This window comes from Bos taurus, chromosome 4 (assembly GCF_002263795.3).
Source record: "Bos taurus isolate L1 Dominette 01449 registration number 42190680 breed Hereford chromosome 4, ARS-UCD2.0, whole genome shotgun sequence".
In the NCBI taxonomy this organism is placed as follows: domain Eukaryota; kingdom Metazoa; phylum Chordata; class Mammalia; order Artiodactyla; family Bovidae; genus Bos; species Bos taurus.
In genome coordinates, this window is record NC_037331.1 from 117,460,743 (window position 1) to 117,482,707 (window position 21,965).

At 55.4% G+C, this 21,965-nt stretch overlaps 1 protein-coding gene across 10 annotated transcripts in view; it reads left to right on the forward strand.

Annotated features, from left to right (window-relative positions):
• The window catches only part of RBM33 (RNA binding motif protein 33), a 110,773-nt gene extending 102,903 nt beyond the window's left edge, over nucleotides 1-7,870 (forward strand). For all 10 annotated transcript variants that reach the window (XM_059886006.1, XM_024991295.2, XM_010804693.4 and 7 more), the window contains 2 exons: nucleotides 1,802-1,890; nucleotides 2,012-7,870. In XM_059886006.1, coding sequence (XP_059741989.1) covers nucleotides 1,802-1,890; nucleotides 2,012-2,060 — 138 coding nt within the window. In that variant the 3' untranslated portion in view covers nucleotides 2,061-7,870. The remainder of the gene's footprint in view (nucleotides 1-1,801; nucleotides 1,891-2,011) is intronic.
• The last annotated feature ends 14,095 nt before the right edge of the window (nucleotides 7,871-21,965 follow it).

The following is a 21,965-nucleotide window of genomic DNA, read 5'->3' on the forward strand; positions in this document are numbered from 1 at the left end:
CTCTTCCCTTCGGGGGCAGCTCTAGAGTGTCAGCAGTTGGAGATGGTTGGAGGAAAAGACAGAGAGCGGGTGTGTGCTGAAAGCTGGGGCCGGCAGGTGTCTGTCGAGTAATGCAAGTGGGATTTCAGAGGCCAGGAAAGCTGTGTGCTGCCGGTGTGTCCCAGAGAAACTAATATTGAGCTTTTCTTGTCCAGCTTTACTTGGAGAAGGAAATGGCAACCCGCTCCAGTACTCTTGTCTGGAGAATCCCATGGACAAAGGAGCCTGGCGGGCTACAGTCCATGGGGTCGCAAAGAGTCGGACACGACTGAGCGACTTCACTTTGTCCAGTGAACTTAGTGATCAGTGAAATTATCAAGAAAATTCTTGTGCTTCTGGGTTTTGTATCTGACAGAAGAGGTGAATCTGCTGTTTGCTGAGCTGGCGTCAAGAGGGCCTGCCGGTGGCTGCCCTGCACCCGGCATCCTGGGCCTGCTGCCGGTCAGGGTTGCCTGGCGGCGTGCCGGGCGACCTGACTGCCCTCCGCGCGGCCGGTATGAAGCTCAGCGCCACGCCAGCTGGGCACTGGAGACTGTTTCTGTGTAAGTGCCGGAGAGCAGCTTTTGGGAAAGCGTTTCCTTAGTACTCTGCTCACCGTGCTTACTCGTGGGGTGCTGTGTTTATGAGAGTTGGGGGCGCCTGTTCTGTTACACAACGTGGCTTTCTCAATGTGTTTCAGAGAATTGATGTTTTGGCTAGGTACTTCTGTTGGAGGTCTTTGAACAAGTGCTCTAAAACGAAACCGCCACATGTGTAAACTCTTGTCAAGGGTGGTGTCTTGCTGCTGGTTATGTTTCTGGCTGCTGCACTTCACTGGGCAGAAGCCCAGACACAGCAGATGGCTCTCAGTTGCTGAGTCCTTGCTGCTTCCTCGGGTCGGGTCCTCCAGGGAGCAAGGTCTCTGCCACCCCCCACCCCACTGGGCACTTTGCTCACTGCCCCAGAGACATGTGGCCAGTCACGAAAATGCTTGAGAAGGGTCAGACTCTGGAGAGTGGGCTGGCTGAGAAATCCGAGTCCTCCTTCGGCGTGTCCCTCCCAAATCCTAGAGTGCTCTGTTGGAGCACAGAGCTCCTCTCATCCTTGGGGCAGGTGTGAGGACCATCTGTCCGTTCACGGTCCTGGCACTGGTGGTCTCGCTACACAGATCTGTCCACTCCACGCACGCCTCTGGTCTTCACTTGGGAGAGTAGCCTCGGAAATGGTGTTTCACATCCTAGGATTTAATTTAAGGTGCCGCTTCATGCTCCCCGACATTTTAAAGTGCAGAGTGTGAGCAGACAGAGCTGAGGGCTGCCCCGGTCCCAGCCGCGCCCCCTGGCAGCCCCGCTCTGCGTGAGGACCTGGGTCTGCCCCAGCGGTCCTCGGGGGAGCGCCGCCCCTCCGCCCTGAGCCCCTGGCCCACCTCGTCCCTCCTGTGTGAGTGGGGCCCGGGGAACGTCGCCTAAGGGGAAGGAAGTCTCCGAGGGTGGGCGCCTGCCTTAGGCCTGTGTGAGCAAGTGGAGGGAAGGAGGGCAGCTGGCGAGCAAATGAAGGAGGGTCTTTACACCTGGCCTGGAGGGTGCTGAGTGCTGCTTAGGGCCGGGGCGTGGGGCTGTTTCGACGGGGAGCTTGAAGTACTAGTTTGTGTCAGGGACCTGCGGTCCGCCTGGACTGGAACCTCGTGTTAACCCCGACGGACCAGCGTGCGCGTCACACCCTATGCCGCGGTGTCGCGTGATGCACAGCCCCGCTCTGACACGCTTCTGTCCTCTTCCTGCAGAGCTTGCAGATGCTCCCCCAGCAGCGGAAAGCCATAGCCAAGTTCAAGGAGCCAGCCCATGCGTTGGCGTTCCAGCAGAAGTTCCACAGGTAGCGTGGAGTCCCTGGGGCCAGACGAGGGTGGGCCGGCTGCAGGACGCGTTGCGGAGCGTGCCGTGGGCGGTCCCACAGGGCAGGGGGCTTCACGTGTGTGCCGTGTGCCCTCCCGCAGGCACATGATAGACCTGTCCCACATCAACGTGGCCCTGATTGTCGAGTGACCTCCGCGGACGGGCTGACCGGGACGCCGCACACACACTGTGGAACTCCTCCGGAGCTGCGCGCAGAGGCCCCACGAGCCGAGTCTCTCCATCCACAGCCCTGCCAGGCCGTTGTCCGAGATGCCCGACGGCCTGGGGTCGATTCCAGAAGAGCTGGACTTGAGGGACGTGGCAGACTCGCGTCGCCGTTAGAGCGCTCAGGCTCTGTTGCCACCACAGAGAACTGCAGTTCCGTTTTCTTTCGTTTTCCAAGTGCTTACAATGCATGTAGACGTTGTTGTTTGTGATCTCACTGTATGACCGATCCCAGTGACTTAGTCAGGAGAGACCATCACCGTCACAGATGCTCAGTATTTTTCACAGCAAAGAATATTTGATAATGGTTGCACTTATCTTCAGTGCAGGCTAGACGAGTGTGTTTCTCACCCAGCTTCACTCGCGTTCCTTTCTCAGAAGGCCCTCCAGGGCATTTGTGAAAACGTAGAGGCAAATTCGGGTGGCGATATCTTGGGAAGCAGGGTGTGCGGGTGGCTGGGAGTGGTGCCAATTGTGCAGCAGATTCTGCTTCTTGTAAATATTCCCAGAGCGCCAGCCCAGTTCCAGAGGGAATGCCCCTTTCTACACTCTGCCCAAACACCATGGAGAAGCTGGTGGGCACTGGCGTGAGCCCCCGGACTAAGCGCAGGTTTTGGGGCCCCGCTAGGTGAGGGTAGGCCAGCTGGAAGCTTGAAAGGACCTGTTTGGTTTTTTCCTCTTTTTAGACACAGCCCCAAGAGGCATAGTCATGTCACCAGCTCTGTGATACGTATGTGACTGTTGGGAAGCCTGGTTATCACTGCTGTGACGAGCGTTTTCTTTTCTGAAGGCCCTTTGAGCAGGGGCCTTTGAGCAGGGGCTGCACTGTCCTTGAGCGGAGCCCGGAGCAGGGGGCTGCTTGCTCGGGCGTGTGGGCGGGCGGCTGCAGAACTTGGGGTAGCTTCATGCAGGTGAGACGCTTGCACCCCGTAAAGTCATCTTCAGTGAAATCCGTTGTGGGCAGACGATGGCAGAAGTCCTTACTGTATTTGTGCTCGTGAAGGAGTCTCACTGTTGGGATTTTCTAACATGGGCCTGAACTACTGGGGCAGGTGATAACTGGGGCGTACTCAGACTTTTTAGCTGAATTTTATACGTAAGATTTCCTGTCACGTTTATTAGTAGAATTAAGGGAAACAGACGCCTGTGCTGGTTAGCGCAGCGAGGACCCTCAGCAGGGCACCCCTTTCTCAGCTTTCTCGTGGGGAGCTGAGACACAGGTCATGTGATCTTGTATCTTCTTGTTTTCACAGTTGAAATTTTATCTTTTTCAAATTAAGTCACCAGAACTGCAGGGGAGTGTTGAGACCCGCGAGCCTCTGTAGCGCTGACTCCACAGTGCGCCACGTGCTAGGAGGGAGCCTGCAACGTGAAGGTGGGTGCTCATGGCCGCTGCTCAGAGGCTGCAGTTCCAGGAAGCGGTAGGCACTGGTAGAACACCCTCGATCACCTGTTGCTGGGGGCGCCTGGCGCGTGCCCCCACCCCCCCTCCCCGCCCGTCTTCACGAGTAGATGCAGGTGTGTTCACACGAGCATGGCTCGTGTGGCTCAACCACAGCGAGCTGGGTTGAAGGGGCAAGTGGGGTACTGCAGGCGCCATGCAGCGGGGTCCAGGCCACCTCCCCCTCAGGCGGCAGGAGGCTCACAGTTACGGGACTTGTTCAGGGCTTGATGACGCAGTGAAATGAGCCTGCCGATTTTACCGCTTTTTGAAATAGTGTGCTATGACTTTGAAGCTAAAAATCTGCCCGTTGTCTCCATAACGTAGCTAGGCACCCTTTTTTCTAGTTAGTGATAATAAACGAATCCTATTTGGGCACCTTGTTCACGGCTACCCTAAGGGCTGCTTTGTGTTGTCTGAGCCCGATATGGTGCCCCGGGACACGTGTGCGTCTGTAACTGTCTGCACACACCCGGAACATGCTTTCTCTGGATAGAACATTCTTGAACGGCCATCGGCCAAGTCGGCCAGGCCTTCCGTCAAGGCCCGGTTAGAGAGGCTCCCCGTGGTCGCCTCCTGACACGCTGGGCCCGTGGGCACGGGCTGTCAGTGCCGGCCAGGCTTGGGGACGCAGCCTCGGTTTCCTTGAGGAAACTGGGAAAGGAAGGAAGCAGAATTAGAAAGGAGCACTATTCCCGCCTCGCGCAGTGCAGTGCAACCAGACCACCGCACGATGAACCCCCTGGGAAGATCTGTTGCAACCATTATCTTTGTTCTTTATTTATCATGCATTTAAAGTGAGATGCAGAAGCAGTTAACACACTATGTAAATATGGACCTTTTAAAATTAAATCGTTATGGGAAATGCTTTCAGTTCAGCAACATCGTAGCTATTTGTTAGTTCTTTTGTGTTGTCTTATCAAAGTTTAATGGATACAGTTCCATAATGTTGATGTGTTTGTGTGTATATTCGATTTTTATAAAGATGGTAGTAAGTCAATACATTTATCCTGATCTGTGTATTATTTGTTCACAAATTCAAGAAGCCAGTAAATATCATTATATCTCATAAGGTAAAGACTTTAGCGATTATGTGGAGCTCAGGTACCCTTTCTTTTCGTATTATCTTGTTTTGATTTTAATGCTGTAATATAAGTTCACTTAGCTACTTACTGAGCTAACCTTGCATTTCCGTTGGTCTGTCCATATCTGTTAAGTCTTACGTGATATCCTTCTAAGGGAGAAATACCAGCTCTTTTTTCCGAAAGCAATGTTGAGGGTTCCGCCCTTTCTGGCCGGGCAGCACCCTCAGCAGGGCCTGTGCCCTCTCTGCACCGGGGGTGGGGGGTGGGGCGGGGAGGGGGGCGGGGGGACTTCATCGTAACTATTTCTGACTGGGGTCTTCTCATGATTTGTAAAAGGTCCTAGATGAACAATTGTTTGTGCTTAGTTCTGTAGAGTTTCTGAATTGTGACAGCTTTAGATCCTGCACTCGGGGATCTTTTTTTTTTTAAGGGCGTTTTGCTAAATGATGCAAGCAGACTTTGTTGCTGGAGGGAGGCTGGGAGAGGTGACCAGGGTGAAGAAGGACAGGACGGAGTGCAGGGAGGTAGAGCATGCAGGGCTGGCCAGGAGCCTGGTCCTGACGCCCGGCGCTGAGGAGGAGGCAGCTGGGGTGGGCGGGCGGGTGGTGGTCACAGCGACGGCCACGCCAGGGCCGCGCGCTTTGCGTGCAGCGGACCGCCAAGCTGGTGGACGAGAGGAGGCCCGGCTGGCGGATCTGGATGGTAGATGAGACTTAGGGCCAGGTTGTTCTGAGAGCCTGTCACTTCTTTCCTTTTTTTTTTTTTTTTTGACTCTTTTGTAGTTTTTGTTGTTTGTTTTCTGCTTTTTATTTTTTAATTTCTCTGTTGTTTAATTGAAGGTAAGCTCAGTGTGCTTATGGACCATTGACTGCCAGGGACCCTGATGAGGACAGTCAGGTTTTGGTTGAGGTCTGTGTGCAGAGCGCCTAGAGCCACGCATGGGGTGTGGAGCCCCCGAGCCCCCTAGCTTCTGGCCCCCAGTCCCTGGAGTGGCAGCGTGCCCCCCGGCTGCACCCCACCGGGAGCCCTGCTTCTGCAGACCACGCCGCCACCTTCTGCAGACCATGCCCCAGCCTGGACCCCATCCCAGCCCCCCACCGCAGCCCAGCTCCTTTGTCTCTGAGTGGGTGGGGTGCTTGAAAGGCATGGTTGACTTTTTTACAGGTTTTTCTAAGTGACGGTATTCTGAAAGGGGATTAACTAACTGAAGGGGTGGATGATACAAAATGGGACCAGGAGACACCCCTGTCCTCTTGGAGGAAGCCATAGGAATTACATCCGTTACAGGGAGAATGTAGATGTTCTCCTGTACTTAATGAGCATTTAAATTAGCCTTTTCACCTCTTTTTAAATCATGTGAATGATGTGTTGTTTTGGACATCAGTAAATATGAACTCTGCAAAGGCAGTGAGCCTTGACTTACTATTAAATCCTAAGGATTTTGTGTAAGGTTTTTTTGCAACCTGTTTAATTTTCCTCATTTAAAGGGCCCATGGTTCTGTGTCCTGGAACCAAGCAACCCTCTGATTCATATTGGATCCCGGGTATACCTGCTGGTAGCGTTTGGTGGGGAAGGGTCTTTGGTTTTACACGTGTGAAAAACCTGCTCTTTTTAGAAAATGTGCAAAAAATCTTACGTCTCTTTTCTGTGCTGTATTTTGGTAGGAAGTCTTTCATTAAGATGAGGAGGCAGTACAGGCGTTTCTAGTGAGAACTTGCTTCTTGCTCTCACTTCTCACCAACTAAAATGTAAAAAGGCCTTCATGTCGGCGCTTTAGTTTACTGATTTTGAAAGGTATGTAGAAGAATACAGGCCTTTAAAAAGAAACATGATTGTAGTCTTTGAATTTTAATACTTTCCACAGAATGGACAAACAGATGTACTGTTTTAATATATTCTGTATTTAGTAATTTAATATACTCTAGAAAGTAGACCTCTTGACATTCTTCTAGCATGATTTTCTTTTAAACTGTTTTTCATTTTAAGGGCACGTAATGGAACCTGATTTTTAAAGGACTGTTTAAGTTCTGTGCTCTCTGCAGTATTGTCTCAGGATATATAATTTATGTTTTTAAAGCAACATTTATATGACACACATTTATAGCTATTGACGGAAGAGCAAATAACCACTTGTTTTGATAACTCAGCTTTGCTTTTCACAGGCGTGGGATCCAGAATTGTTTTTTCCTCTGTGAGGATTTTAACTCTAAGGCTTTAATTCTGCTGTTTAATTTTCAGGTTCACCAGCAACACAGCCTGAAATCTGATTTGTTTTTTTTCCTTTTCATTTCTGAGCTGGTTCTCTTTGCTGGACTTCCTGTCTGGTCTCACTCCTGCTGCTGAGAGTCTGGGCTCCATCAGCCAGGCCTCCTGCACACCCCTTCCTCCCCTCGGGGTTCCCTGCTAAGCCCACCCCCACCGTCCCCACAAGCATGCCCTTCTCTCACTTGCGTTGCTGGCTGACCGTTCTCTCCTCCTGCTGCCGCCTCCGGTGACTCTGTCCTGGCCGCTGTGTCCCGTGTTGGCGTTGAGAATTCCACTCAGCTGTCGCGAGTCCCCTGTGCTGCGTCGTCTCACCCTTTGCTTTGACAGGTCTGACTCCCCATTTGTTCCCGCAGGTCTCCGGCTGGCAGAGTAACCTCTGGGTTCTGTTGTTTGCAGGCGCTGCGCGGAGGCCGGCCCGCGCCCGGGCACTCACCAGCCCTCTGTTCCTCCCTCTCCTTTTGCAGGACCTCTCTTGCGTGGGTCAGTGTTAGTGGTAGCGCGCTCTTCTTCCGCTGGGAGGCGACGGCCCGTCGGGCTCTGTCGCGCTCTGGCTGGCTGTGACCCTTCCTAAGCGTATTGCTAAGTGCTGCGAGCTGGCCTGGGCCGGCTCGGCACGGCGTCTGCAGCTGTGTTTGTGGGGCGCACACTGGGATTGAGGAATCAAGAGCTAAGCGAGTTGCTTTCTTCTGGGTGATCTGCTCCGTGTCTCCACCCAGCGCACCACTCTCACGTTTGCGGGCGGGGATGGTGCCTTGTTTTACCCCGTTTTCCACTTTGCGCTAATCGCTGTGACAGCTTTATCAGGAATATGTGTGAAGAACCGTTGTGACATAGTTGGAAAAAATGTATTCTGTGTGTGTCATCTATGTGATTCCATGCCAAGAAATGTGTTTTGAACTGTATTGTAATTCGAGAGATGTGTTAATAAATACCTTGCACTTTCTGCTTTTGTCCATAGCTTTTATTCCCTCTCCCACTCGGGTTCGGTCCGTCCCACGTCTTCCCCACCGGGACCATCCCTCAGTGGACGGGGGTTGTCCTGAGGCCCCCCAGGCCCACCCGCTGTGGTCAGCTCTTGCCCTGGACAGGTGTCCAGCCAGTGGCCAACGGAAGGTCAGGCGACCGACTTGCTCCCAGTCCAGGTCTCATGAGGCGACAGTGACCAAGCAGGCAGATCACTGCGTTTCGTCAGCCGGAAGTGGGAGACGTCCATCCTCCTTTTAAATGTTGTGGAGCATCAGAGCTAATCTGTAGCGTTTTTCAGAGGAAGTCGGTGATCGTGACACCGAGAGTGGGGAAGGTCACTTGCCGTCGCCCGCTGACTCCCTGCTTCTGTCACGAGAAGCGGCACGCGCCCATGTGCCTGCGCTGCGTGCCCGCCCTCCAGTTCAGGCGCCCATGGCCCTTCCCAAGTTGCTGCAAACTGCTCATAACCCATGGTCTTTAAATACTTTAAAAATAAAGCGCCCCTCAGAAAACATCGCTAAAGGAAAAGCTTGAGGAAAAAAACCCAGAGGTCCCCCCGCCCAACACCGTCGCTCCCCCCGCGCTGTACAGGCTGGGACTGGGCTGCAGCCGCACCTACCTGCCTCACTAAGGACAGAAGGGAGACCTGTCCCTAAAGGTAGCCTGAATCTCAGCGCCGTTCTCCCCAAGGTACGGGTGAGAACGCGCCCAGGTTTCAGGTAAGGAAGAAAGGTGGGAGAAGAGGCTGGTTTGCGGGAACACAGATGAAGAGGAAAGAGTCCACCTGAACAAAGTCCAAGATCCCGGTGGGGGCGCAGGTGGGCGAGGGTGCAGGTGGGCGAGGAGGGCAGCGGTTTGGACGGAGAACAGCCCACCTGGGCCTGATGCCCGGCTTAGGTCCCGTGCTGGTGGCCTGGTGGGGCGGGGCCCTCGGGGTCACGTGGGGGCCTACCTGACCAGGGCGAGGCCCTGCCCCTGCGGCTTCCAGCTTCGAGCCCTGCCTGAGGGTGCAGGCCTCCTGGGCTGCTCCGGCCTTGGTCACTGGGCAGCTGGGAGGGCGAAACCATGGGACCTGCCCGGCACCTGCCCACCTGAGTCCCCCAGGACGTCCAGTTCCCAGCCCTCCATCAGGCAGACCTGGAAAGGGGACTGCGTTTCAGCGCCGCAGCCCTGGTTCTTGGTCTGCGAGACCAGGACCCCCTCCTTTCTCAGGGCTACTTGCCTGAGGCCCGAACCCTTGGAGGAGCTACCAGGATCACACCTCTAGGGCACCGCCCATCCCATGGTCAGCTCCCACCCAGGGTCACGCCCTCCCTTAGGGCCACACCCCCAAGGGTCATCCCTCCCAGGGCCACCAGCCACCCCCAACCCAGTCCCTCCTGCCACAGGGTCACACCCCTTGGGGTCACACCCTCCCCCAGGGCTGCCCCCTTCTCTAGGGTCAGACCCCCAGAATCCCATCCTTCTCCCAAGGTCAAGGCTTCCCCGATGGCCACAGCCCTGAGTCACAACGTCCCCTAGGGTCACACCCCCGGGTCACACCCTCCCAGTTGGCTGACCTGACTCCTGTCTCTCCACCATCACTCTGGACATTAGGAAATGTCTTTCCCCAACATGATCGGCAAGGAGATCCAGCCAGTCAATCCTAAAGGACATCAGTCCTGGGTGTTCTCTGGAAGGACTGACACTGAAGCTGAAACTCCAATACTTTGGCCACCTGATGCGAAGAGCTGACTCATTGGAAAAGACTCTGATGCTGGGAAAGATTGAAGGCAGGAGAAGGGGGCGACAGAGGATGAGATGGCTGGATGGCATCACCGACTCGATGGACATGAATTTGAGTGAACTCTGGGAGTTGGTGATGGACAGGGAGACTTGGCGTGCTGCAGTCCATGGGGTTGTAGAGAGTTGGACACGACTGAGCAACTGAACTGAACTGAACAACATGATCTGAGATGGAGACTCAGTCCCGTGACTCCCTCTCTTCCTCGGCCGCCCCTTACGCAGGCCTGGGCCACGGCCTGTGTGGACCCCTCCTGGACCCTGACCTGCTGAGCTCGACTAGCAGGTTGTTAGGGGACCGGGACCCCCAGTCCTCAGCCCCGCCTCCCCTGGCTGCCTCCCGCTGGGGAGCCGGCTCTTTGGGCACCCTCCCAGTCCACTCCCTGCCCTCGTGCTCACGGAGCCACACCCCGCTCCTCAGGACACTTGCCTGGCATCCCGACGGTGGGCAGCCAGACTGGCGAGCCTGCTTTGAATTGGCAGCCGCGGACCTCAGGGAGGAGCCCAGGTGCCCTGGGAGGCCCAGCTGCATCTCCCGGTCAAGCCAGGGTCACTCTCAGGGGGATCCCTCCCGCCTCCTCCCCTCGGTGTCCATGGCCTCTTGGCCTCCCCTTTCAGCATAAATTCACCTGCTCCCTCACCACCCAGCCTCTCAGCCTGCCCCGCGGTGCTCCTGTCCAAGGCCAGCGCCCTGTCGGCATGGCCGCCACACAAAGACCCGGGGCCTGGGTGGGTCTCTTCCCCTCCGGGACTTTCCCTTCTGCCCTGGACCTTTCCTTTCAGCAGCAGACGTGCAGGAAACAGCCTCCAGTGGAAAAAAGAAAATGTCTTCCTTGACCTCGTAACCACTTTCAGCAGCCGATGCACAATTCTTTCCCCGTTTTTGTAAAGCTCTGGTGGCTCAGGCAGTAAAGAATCTGTCTCTAGTACAGGAGACCTGGGTTCGATCCCTGGGTCGGGACGATCCCCTGGAGGAGGGAATGGCAGCCCACTGTGGTCCTCTTGCCTGGACAGTCCCCAGGACAGAGGTGCCTGGGGGCCTCAGGTCTGTGGGGAAGCGTGACGCTGTCACTGAGAGTTGTCTCTTTTTGCCGCCTTCATTTTCTCTTTTGAAAATTCTCTTGAATCCACAATAATGTGGCTTTCGACCCCTGCATTTCCCCAAGACTTCTCTTGCTAAAAATGTTTCTGGTACCCGTGTCACCAAGTTCAAGGATAGAGCCTCAGGACTCATCTCAGGCCATCGGAGCATGTAAAGTGGTTGATGTCCCTGGTGTCCAGGGTGCCGCCTTCTCTTCCATCTTTCTCCTACCCCATCCCACCACTCTGGGCTTGCCTGGTGGTTCAGCGGGTAAAGAAACCGCCTGCAATTCAGGAGACCTGGGTTCGATCCCTGGGTCGGAGAGATCCCCGGGAGAAGGGAAAGGCTGCCCATGTCAGTATCTGGCCTGGAGAATTCCATGGACTGTACAGTCCAAGGGGTCACAAAGAGTCGGACACAACTGAGCGACTCTCACTTCACTCACTGCCCCCTCTAGGTCGTCCCCGGAGCTGCTGCTTGGGCTCCCGGTGGGGCCTCACCTCCAGCTAAAGGCCGGAGCCCTTGGGTCTCTCCTGCCTCAGTCTCCGAGCACTCCCCATGACCTCAGGCCATTCAGTGGCCTGAAAGGTCAGCCGGAGGCCCCTGAGCACCCCCATCCTCCCATGGACTCTATCCTGAACTCCAGACTCGAACCTGTGTCCCTGCTGAGACACCCAGATATCCAGCTCACACTTGGTCCAGCTGAACTCTGACCTTCAGCCCCATCTCGGGACATGGCAGCTCATTTCTTGGGGGTGCCCAGACCCCAAACTCCGGCGCCCTCTCTGCCTCCCCCTCCTCTCGGACCACGGCGCATCCAGCGACCGCACCCTCCAACGCCCCTGGAATCACACCTCTTCTGGCCCGCAGCTGCCACCCCAGTGACGCCCGCAACCTCCCACAGCCTGGGCTCCAACAGTTTCCCTGCACTCACTCTTCCCTTCCACCCACCGGCCGTGAGCAGACGTCAGCTGGAAATGTCTTCAAGGTGCAGGTCAGATGACCCCACTCCTCTGTGGGGGCGCACCAGGCATTCTCATCTCACCCAGGCTGAACCCCCGACCCCGACCATGGCCTCCAGGCCTCGGTCCGCAGGTTCCCCGCGGGACTGCGCTCCCTCGTCCTGGCCCTGCGACGTTCTGCCTTCTGCCCACGGACGTTGTCCTGGCCTCTCCACGCTCAGGCCTCTGTGGAGGCGGCCCCCTTCCGATCGCTGTCTCTAAATGATCTCCCCTTCCCTCGCTTCCGTCATTTTCTGTCTCCTTATATGTTATTCTCCTGGGGGCTTTTGCCCCGCTTTCTTCTTTCTTACAATGTCCAGCAATTTTGTATTGTATGTGGGGCACTTTGCACACATTTTTGGGAGCCTGAATTTTGTTGTCCTGACATGTAAAGAATGTTCATTTTTATTCTGGAGGCAGCCAGCCTTAGGGAGGGCTGCCATGAGCCTCTTGAGACCTGGTTTCCAGCTTGGTTTGGCCCATCTCGGATGGCCCTTGTTCAGGGTGCCTGTGGCCGGGGTCTCGCACGGGCCACCAGGACGTTCTGCGACATTTCCGCTGGGTCGGCTCTGAACCCTCTGAAAGCTCATGGGGACCCTCTGCACAGGTCTGGAGTTCCTCCTCTGGGTAGCTTTGTCCTCCCCAGAATCCTGTCCCACAAATCCCAGTCTGCCCTGGGGGTCCTGGAGCCGACCCTGTATGGTGACAGCCCGGGTACCCGTGTCCAGGGCCTGGAAGAGACGCCACGTACATTTTCCCCTACCTCACACCTGTCAAGGGGCACAGCCAGGCGGTCTGTGGTTGTCTGCTTGGGGTTAGAAGCAGAGCTCCTATCCTGTTGGCTTATCTCTGTAGACTTTATTACCAGGAGACCCAGGCTCAATCCCCAGGTCAGGAAGATCCCCTGAAAAAGGGCATGGCAACCCACTCCAGTATTCCTGCCTGGAGAATCCCATGGACAGAGAGGAGCCTGGCGGGCTACGGTCCACGGGGTCGCAGAGTCACACGTGAGTGAGCGACTAACACACACACAGTAACACGTTACCTTCTGTTTATTTTGTTGATCACATGCCCATCTTCACTCTTTAAGCACGTTCTAGAAAGGAAGGACGTGTTTTCTGGGTTTTTCCTGATGTATCTGGAGGGAGTGAGCAGGCAGGACTTATCCCCAGGTGGTGCCCCAGCGGCACCTTGGAATTCAGGGGTCCCGACCTGGGCAGGAGTGGTGGAGCCTGAGCTGGGGCCCCACCACCCACAGCCATGTCTTCCTGTGTTCGGGGCCCAGAAACCGACGTGGCCTGAGGCCCAGGGACCAAGCAAAGCTGTCAGCCCTTCAGTAGAGAGCAGGTGCTTTCTGAGATGCCCGGTGGGGAATCTTGACGTATGAAGGGCCCTCAGGTCACACTGGACATCAGTGACTTCTGGGCCTCACCTTCCACACTCCTCCTCCTGGATTTCATGGTGACTTGTAAGCCCCAGGTTCCAGGTTAAAAAAGCATTTTTAATATATGTATGTAAATTTCCATACTGATTTTTATAAAACATGGCCTTATGTTTCTTGTCCTTCGTAAAACAAATTTCGAGTTCTCTAGAGAAGACATCTATGGGCTTCCTTGGTGGCCCAGTGCTTAAGACTCTGCCTGCCAAAGCAGGGGACATGGGTTCAATCCCTGGTCCAGGAGGATCCCACGTGCTGCTGGTCAATTAAGCCGTGCCGCAACTACTGAGCCTGTGCTCTAGAGTCTGGGAGCCCCAACTACTCTGCAATAAGAGAAGCCACTGCAACGAGAGTCCTGTGTCTTGCAACGAAGAGCAGTCCCTGCCCCTCACATAGCAGCGAAAACCCAGCACAACCTACAAGAAAAGAAAAGGAGACAACGTCTATAGCGTATCGAGTACACTGATCGTAAGATACTTCTCTCACCCTCGACGTCTCTGAGATGGGTGTGTCTGACACTTGCCATGGAAGCACTCAGGGCACAGTTGCACACATTGTTAATCTCGAAGGCGTCATCAGACAGCGGCGGCCTTGACATTTCAGAAAGCAACCACCGAGGAAGGACCGTGTTGTTCAACTGCTAAGTCGTGTCTTTTTGCGCCCCATGGACTGCAGCACGCCAGCCTTCCCTGTCTCTCACCATCTCCCAAAGTTTGCTCAAACTCATGTCCATTGAGTCAGTGATGCCATCCACCCATCTCATCCTCTGTCGTCCCCTTCTCCTCAATCTTTCTCAGCATCAGAGTCTTTTCCAATGAGCTGGCCCTTTGCTTCAGGTGGCTAGAATACTGGAGCTTCAGCTTCAGCATCAGTCCTTCCAATGAATATTTGGTGTTGATTTCCTTTAGAATTGTCTGATTTCATCTCCTTGCAGTTCGAGGGACTGTCAAGGGTCTTCTCCAACACCACAATTTGAAAGCATCAATTCTTCCCTAAACAGCCTTCTTAATATCCAGCTCTCACACCCACACATGACTACTGGAAAAACCACAGCTTTGACTACGCAGACCTTTGTCAGCAAAGTGAAGTCTCTGCTTTTCAATATGCTTTCTAGGTTGTTCATAGCTTTCCTTCCAAGGTGGGTGGAAACTCCGGCCTGCGCCCTCACAGATAAGTTAGGCAGCTTCGATCAGATAGCACGTGTAACAGCTGCTGTCTACCGGATACTTGTAAGTGCTGGGCACCTGCAACGTGTGCCGTGTTACTTATAATCTATAGCACACGCACACACAGTGTCCAAGGTGCGTTGTGAACTTGTGTCAGCGACTGCTGCGTCCGAGAGGAAGCCACGCAGTGTGGCTCAGTTGTCAGGTTAATGCCGTGAAGAGTCTTAAGACACACAAGAAGCTCATGGGGAATTCGGAGCTTTGGAAATCCCGCTTTGGGGTTGAAGATACAGAATCTTTCTAAGCGGGGGCCCAGGAGCGGATGGAAGTGCAGGGCTGGGCGGGGTCTCCCGGCCCCCCTGAGGCTCCTCCCCTCCGCTCTGCCGGGCCGGGGCCCCCACGTGTCCCGGCATCAGTCCCCTCCCTGCTCCGTTCCTCTCCAGACCGGTCCTCAGAAGAGCTGATCCTGAAGAAGTGAGGACAGGACAGCCTGCACTCCCCCGAGGCGCGGCGTTTCTCTGCAGGGGGACGGCTGACTTCCGCACTGCGGGCAGAATCTGGAATCTGGCTGCTCCCCCCACCTGCCCCGAGTCTGGAGCGCTGTTCCCTCCCCTCTGCGGAAGGAGGATGGGCCTCGCTCTGCGCCCCCAGACAGCGCCAGCAGGCTCCTCCCCCACCCCGCCGCTCGCGCAGACACACGTGTGTACACACACAACTCAGGCAGCATACTTGCAGACATGCCCACACTCCAGTCACACAGGGCACACGCTCAAACCCACACACTCACACGTACACACACGAGTACACTCACATGCTCAGACCCACATGCTCATAAGTATGTACATTCACGCTCACAGGAACACACACGAAGACACACACACTTGTGTGTGTGTGGTCTGAGGACCCACACACTCCCATATATGCACACTCACGAGTACACACACATACGCTCAGACCCACATACTCACACATAAGCACACTCATGAGTACACTCTGAATGTGTATTCAGACCCACATGCTCGCACACTCATGAGTACACTTACATGCTCAGACCCACATGCTCACACATGTGCACACTCGCAAGTACACTCACATGCTCAGACTCTCACACATATGCACACTCATGAGTACACACATATGCTCCTATGTGCAGCCACACCCTCAAACACTATCATGATGCCAGTGTGTTGAGCTGTGTATCTGCATCTTACTAGGGTCAGGGCAAACAGCAGGGCCTTGCCCTGGGGGTGTCTGTCTGCCCTGGGGGGTTGTGTCTGCCCTGGGCGTGTCTGTCTGCCCTGAGGGGTGTCTGTCTGCCCTGAAGAGTGTCTGTCTGCCCTGGGGGTGTCTGTCCACCCTGGGATGTGTGCCTGCCCTGGGGCAAGTCTGTCTGCCCTGGGGGGATCTTCTGCGAACCTGGGGACTGAAGTCACAGCTGGTAGGAGGGCCAGGAGGCCCCTTGGCCTGTACCCTTGAGGAGCAAGGGCCCAGGCGTGTCCCCCCACCTCCCTGGGTTCAGTGGGGAGGCTGGCCCCCGGCCTGGGGTCAGGGGGTCCATCTGGAAGAGGCTGAGGCCGGGGAGGCTGTGCCCTGCCTGGCACACTTGCAGACAAGGTATTTTTAAACTCATTTCCATGACCTAAAAAGGCTCTTTTTGGACTGAACACCTAGTCTTTGGGACAGACCCCGACACCGCCTATGAATAGCTTGAAACACCCAGGGAGGCGGTGATGGCGTCCAGGAGGCCCGGTGTGGGGTACCCCACGGGGGTGCCCGGGTAGATTTCCTTTATTTTTCCACTGTTGCACTTCATTTATTCCCTTGTCTCTGGCTGTGCTGGGCCTTCCTTGCGGCTCACACGTGCGCTCTCTCCAGGAGCGGCACACAGCCTTCCCGTTGTGGAGCGCGGGCTCCAAGCGCATGCGCATGGTGACCAGTGGGCGGCTCCGCGGCTTGAGCGATCCTCCCGGACCGCGGACCGAACCTGCGTCCCCGGCGTTGGACCGCTAATGAAATCCACAGGCTGTTTTGAATCGCACAGGCTGGAAGAGACGAAACGGGGCCAGCCAGGCCCGCGAGGGCATCCCAGGGTGGGACGAAGGGCTGTAGGGCAGAGGGCGGCCTGGCCGCACTGGTGGGACCTGAGTTCCTGGAATTTACAAACACGCGATGGAAGTGTGCTCCTTACACTGAACTAGGAGAAAGGAACACATCTACATATATCCACAGAGCTCCTTACGCCCTGGCCTGTGCCGGCTGTGTTCCGGAGTCCCTGTGCCAGTGGCGCCCTAAACCCCCCACCCCGGGGCTTCCCCTGCCCATCTTGGCCACCTGCCCACTTTGGGGCATCTGGGCTTCTTGGCTGAGGGTGGGCCGTGTTATTCCTCAGATGCATCTGAGCTCACACTGGCTGCCTCAGTTTCCCTTCTCACGCTCAGTGCTCACCTTCCTGACTCCCATCTTTCCTGCTTCCTTGTGCACGGGGTGGTGGCCAGGAGGGGACGTGAGGATATGGGGCTGCAGTGAGAGCTGGCCCGTGAGGGGTTGGATCGAGCTTGGGGCTGCCTGGAGGAGGCACCCTTTGCTCCTAGGGTGCAGGGCAGTCACTTGAAAGCTTCTCCTGCAGCCCACAGGCTGTCCTGAGGTCAGTGGCTCCCTCAGTTCAGTTCAACTGGTCAGTTGTGTCTGACCCTTTGCGACTCCATGGTCTGCAGCATGCCAGGGTTTCCTGTCCTTCACCAACTCCCAGAGCTTACTCAAACTCATGACCATCAAGTTGGTGATGCCATCCAACCATCTCATCCTCTGTCATCCCCTTCTCCTCCCACCTTCAATCTTTCCCAGCATCAGGGTCTTTTCCAAAGTGTCAGTTCTTCGCATCAGGTGGCCAAAGTATTGGAGTTTCAGCTTCAGCATCCGTCCTTCCAATGAATATTTAGGACTGACTTCCTTTAGGATGGACTGGTTGGATCTCCTTGCAGTCCAAGGGACTCTCAAGAGTCTTCTCCAACACCACACTTCAAAGGAATCAATTCTTCGGCGCTCAGCTTTCTTTATGGTCTAATTCTCATATCCATGACTACTGGAAAAACCATAGCTTTGATTACATGGACCTTTGCTGGCAAAGTAATGTCTCTGCATTTTAATATGCTGTCTAGGTTGGTCATAGATTTTCTTCCAAGGAGCAAGAGTCTTTTAATTTCATGGCCGCAATCACTGTCTGCAGTGATTTTGGAGCCCAAGAGAAAGTCTGTCACTGTTTCCACTGTTTCCCCATCTATTCGCCATGAAGTGATGGGACCGGATGCCATGATCTTTGTTTTTTGGATGTTGAATTTTAAGCCAACTTTTTCACTCTCCTCTTTCACTTTCATCAAGAGGCTCTTTAGCTCTTCGCTCTCTGCCATTATGGTGGTGTCATCTGCGTATCTGAGGTTATTGATATTTCTCCCGGCAATCTTGATTCCAGCCTGTGCTTTATCCAGCCTGGCATTTTGCATGATCTAATCTGTATCTATGTTAAATAAGCAGGGTGACAACAACATACAGCCTTGATGTGCTCCTTTCCCAATTTGGGATCCTTATGATTATACAGTGGAAGTGACAAATAGATTCAAGGGATTAGATCTGATAGGCAGAGTGCCTGAAGAACTATGGATGGAGGTTCATGACATTGCACAGGAGGCAATGATCAAGACCAACCCCAAGAAAAAGAAATGCAAAAAGGCAAAACAGTTGTCTGAGGGGGTCTTACAAATAGCTGAGAAAAGAGAAACTAAAGGCAAAGGAGAAGAGGAAAGATATACCTATTTGAATTCAGAGTTCTAAAGAAAAGAAAGAAGAGATAAGAAAGCCTTTCTCAGTGATCAAGGCAAAACAGAGGAAAACAATAGAATAGGAAAGACTAGAGATCACTTCAAGAAAATTAGAGACACCAAGGGAACATTTCATGCAAAGTTGGGCTCAATAAAGGACAGAAATAGTATGGACCTAACAGAAGCAGAAGATATTAAGAAGAGGTGCAAAAATACACAGAAGAACTGTACAAAAAAGATATCTATGACCCAGATAACCATGATGGTGTGATCACTCACCTAGAGCCAGACATCCTGGAATGTAAAGTCAAGTGGGAAGCATCACTACGAACAAAGCTAGTGGAGGTGATGGCATTTCAGTTGAGCTATTTCAAATCCTAAAAGATGATGCTGTGAAAGTGCTGCACTCAATATGCCAGCAAATTTGGGAAACTCAGCAGTGGCCACAGGACTGGAAAAGGTCAGTTTTCATTCCAATCCCAAAGAAAGGCAATGCCAAAGAATGTTCAAACTATTGCACAATTGCTCATCTCACATGCTAGCAAAGTAATGCTCAAAATTCTCCAAGCTAGGCTTCAACAGTACGTGAATCATGAACTTCCAGACGTTTAAGCTGGATTTAGAAAAGACAGAGGAACCAGAGATCAAATTGCCAACATCTGTTGGATCATAGAAAAAGGGAGAGAGTTCCAGAAAAACAGCTACATCTGCTTTATTGACTATGCCAAAGCCTTCAACTGTATGGATCATAACACACTCTGGAAAATCCTTAAAGTGGCTCCCTGGGCGCGGATAAACAGGAGGGCGAAGGCGGTGTGTACTGCAGGCTGGCGGTGGGGGGGCGGGTGGGGTGGGGTGGGTGGCGGTGGCGATGGTGACCATGTGGCGGGTGTGGGGGGGAGTGGGCTTCTTGTGTGGACGCACCACGGGCTAGTCAGTCGTGATGCTCAGCATGCACCAGCAGGGAAGGAGTTCTGGGCGCGTGGTCAGTGTCAGTCTGCCAGGCTTTTTCTTTCTTCTTGAACATCTTCCTTGGAGAAGAGAAAGGGCTGAAAAGATGTGTTCCCGACAGCAGTGTCCGTGCTGGGCTCTTTGCGGGAGGGACCGGCCGTGGATGAAGACCAGCGGGCTCCTCCCACCCTGGTTGTGCACCAGCCAGCCCTGGGTTCAGCGGGAGAGGGGTTCTCTTAGTGCCTCTGGCCCCTACATGTAGCCACAGGGGACACTGGCGCAGGGCAGATGGCTCAGTCCCTTTCCACTGAGAATGTCATCCATGGAGGGATGGTCCCCGGGGAGACCACCCAAGGGAAGGGTTCTGGGGGTGTCTGTCACTCAGGAGACAGCTGGTGATAGCTCAGGATCTCCACGGAGCCGACCCCGAAGGCTGGTTCACAGAGATTCAGATGCCTTCATCTGGAATTTTCCAAGATCACAAGGTCATCCTTTTTCTTGTGTGAAGACAGTGTGGCCGAGTCCAGGTGAGGCCTGTGCCTGGGAGGCGCGGTCCAGCCTCAGAGCAGACGTTTCTGAGTTGGAAGGGCCCCAGTGTCCCCCACCCCGTCTCCCTGGGGATGGACCAGAGAGGGGGCTTAATGCCCCTGGCCAAAGGGCCACGGCAGGGCAGAGCCCAGCAACCCCCATCCTGGTGGGAGCAGAGTCTGTGGCTCTTGCTTCCTACCAGCTTCGCACAGGCCATCTGCTCAGCCCATGGTCATGGGGACTCCTTTCCAGGCCCTGGAACCCCTGCAAGGGTCCACATGCCCAGGAACCCGGACCCTCAGGGGCAGGGCCCGGTGGGCCGCACCCCCGGCCCGTGCCTTGCTCTGAAGGTGCTGCAGCCTGGCTGGACGGGGGGCCCTCCAGCCTGGGAACCCTAGGCCCCAGTGAAGGGAGACGAAGGGTCTGAGCCTGGCACGGCCCCAAGGGCCCCACCCTGCCCCGCCGCCCGCGTTTCCAGCCTCTGCTTTTTCCAACACGGTCACTTTCTTCCCTTTTGTGACCCCTGATATCCTTCAGAGCACCTTGCCCTGGCCCGGGGCTCTGGGGCGGCGTGAACGGTTGGGCTTCAGCTGGGGCCACTGAGAGTGTGGGGTGGGGCACGGGTGCTTCCGGCTTCACCCCGATACGGCAGGTCTCCCCGGGGCCTGCCTGGCCGCCGCCGCCCTCTCCCTGAAGGTGGGTTCCGACGTTCGGGATGCTCACGCCCCAGCCGGTCGGCACAGCCCTGCTGGCCCCTCCTGGCCACCGGCCCGAGTTCCGCGCCGTGACCAGCAGAGGGCGCTCGGACTCCACGCAGGGCCTCCGTCCCGCCCGCCCGGCCCTGCGGATGCTGGACCCCGGGGAAGCTTGGGCGGAGAGGAGGCTGCTCCCGACGACGGAGGGTGCCGCCTGACCCAGCACGGCCGCCGCTCCGCTGCCCGGGGCAGTGGCCGGGGAGACGAGAGGCCGCCCGGGAGTCCTGGCGCTAAGAGGAGGGGCCGGCACCCTCGGGAGGCGTCCACGGGAAGGGCAGTGGCCGCCCAGCGCTGGAAGCGACGGGCGCTGACCCTCAGAAGGATGCTGTCTTCTCCTACAGAGGCCACGGAGTAACAGCACCCGCAGCCACAAGTTGCCAGGCCAGTCTCCACTCGGTCACCCCAAGCTGAGGCCTGCACTTCAGGGCTCTGACACGGCACCCCCACCCCAGCCCCTCAGCCCGCCTCTGCTGTAGATCCTGTTTTCTGGGTTCGTGTCTGTTGGGTCTGGCTCGAGGGTTTCAGCTGGGATGCTGATGACATGGACCAGCTGGGTGACAGACACAGGGACCCAGAGCCCAAAGCTCCTTTCAAAGGAGGGCTGGTTTCCCTGCCTTCTGGTTGCCTGGCTCAGAGAGGGAAGCCTTGAGCCCTCCTGGGGTATGGAAAAGGGGCATCCAGCAGAAAAGGTGTCCCCCTCCCCTGGAGGCAGACACACAGGCCCCGGGACCCAGAGCAGAAGGTTCTGTCCACCAAGCAGCTCGGTCGGATGGGGGAGCCCTTGGATTTTTGGCATCATATTTCTTCGAATTTATCTTTTGGGATTTCTGGGTCCTCTTATCTAAACCAGTCTCCCCCTTCTGGGAACATAGCCGCCCTCATCCTGGAAACCAAAGATCCCACTGGAAACCCAAACCTTCACACTGTTCCCCTGTCTCCTCCCTGGGGCCCGGAGCCTGTGTACAGAGTCGCGGATCACTGTCAGATTCTCGTTCATCTTAGAAAATCAAAGCTCAGCCAGGAAAAGCCAGGAGGGCTACCTCCAAATGCAGGCTCCCTAGCTTCTCAGCGGGGGCGGTTTTCACCGGGTGAGGTGAAGCCCGCGTGGCTTCCAGCGTCTGCCTGTGGGTCTGTCTCCAGTTTGTCTCCAGACTGGCATCAAGTTCGCCTGTTACAGCAGCAGGTCTTCCTGGATTTGTTACACAGTGAGGAGCATGGCAGCCTTTGAACCCCAGTAGAAGATGCAGTGTGCTGGCCACACCCCAGAACGTCCCAGGGTACCCCACTGCAGCCCCCCCACCTCCATCGCGTAAGTGACAGTCACTCAGTCGTGTCTGACTCTTTGTGACCCCATGGACTGTAGCCCACCAGGCTCCTCTGTCCATGGGATTCTGTAGGCAAGAGTACTGGAGTGGGTTGCCGTGCCCTCCTCCAGGGGATCTTCCCAGCCCAGGGATTGAACCCGGGTCTCCTGCATTTGCAGGCAGATTCTTTAGTGTCTGAGCCACCAGGGTTTCCATGTGAGATTTGCAAAGACCCAGAGAGTACACATTTC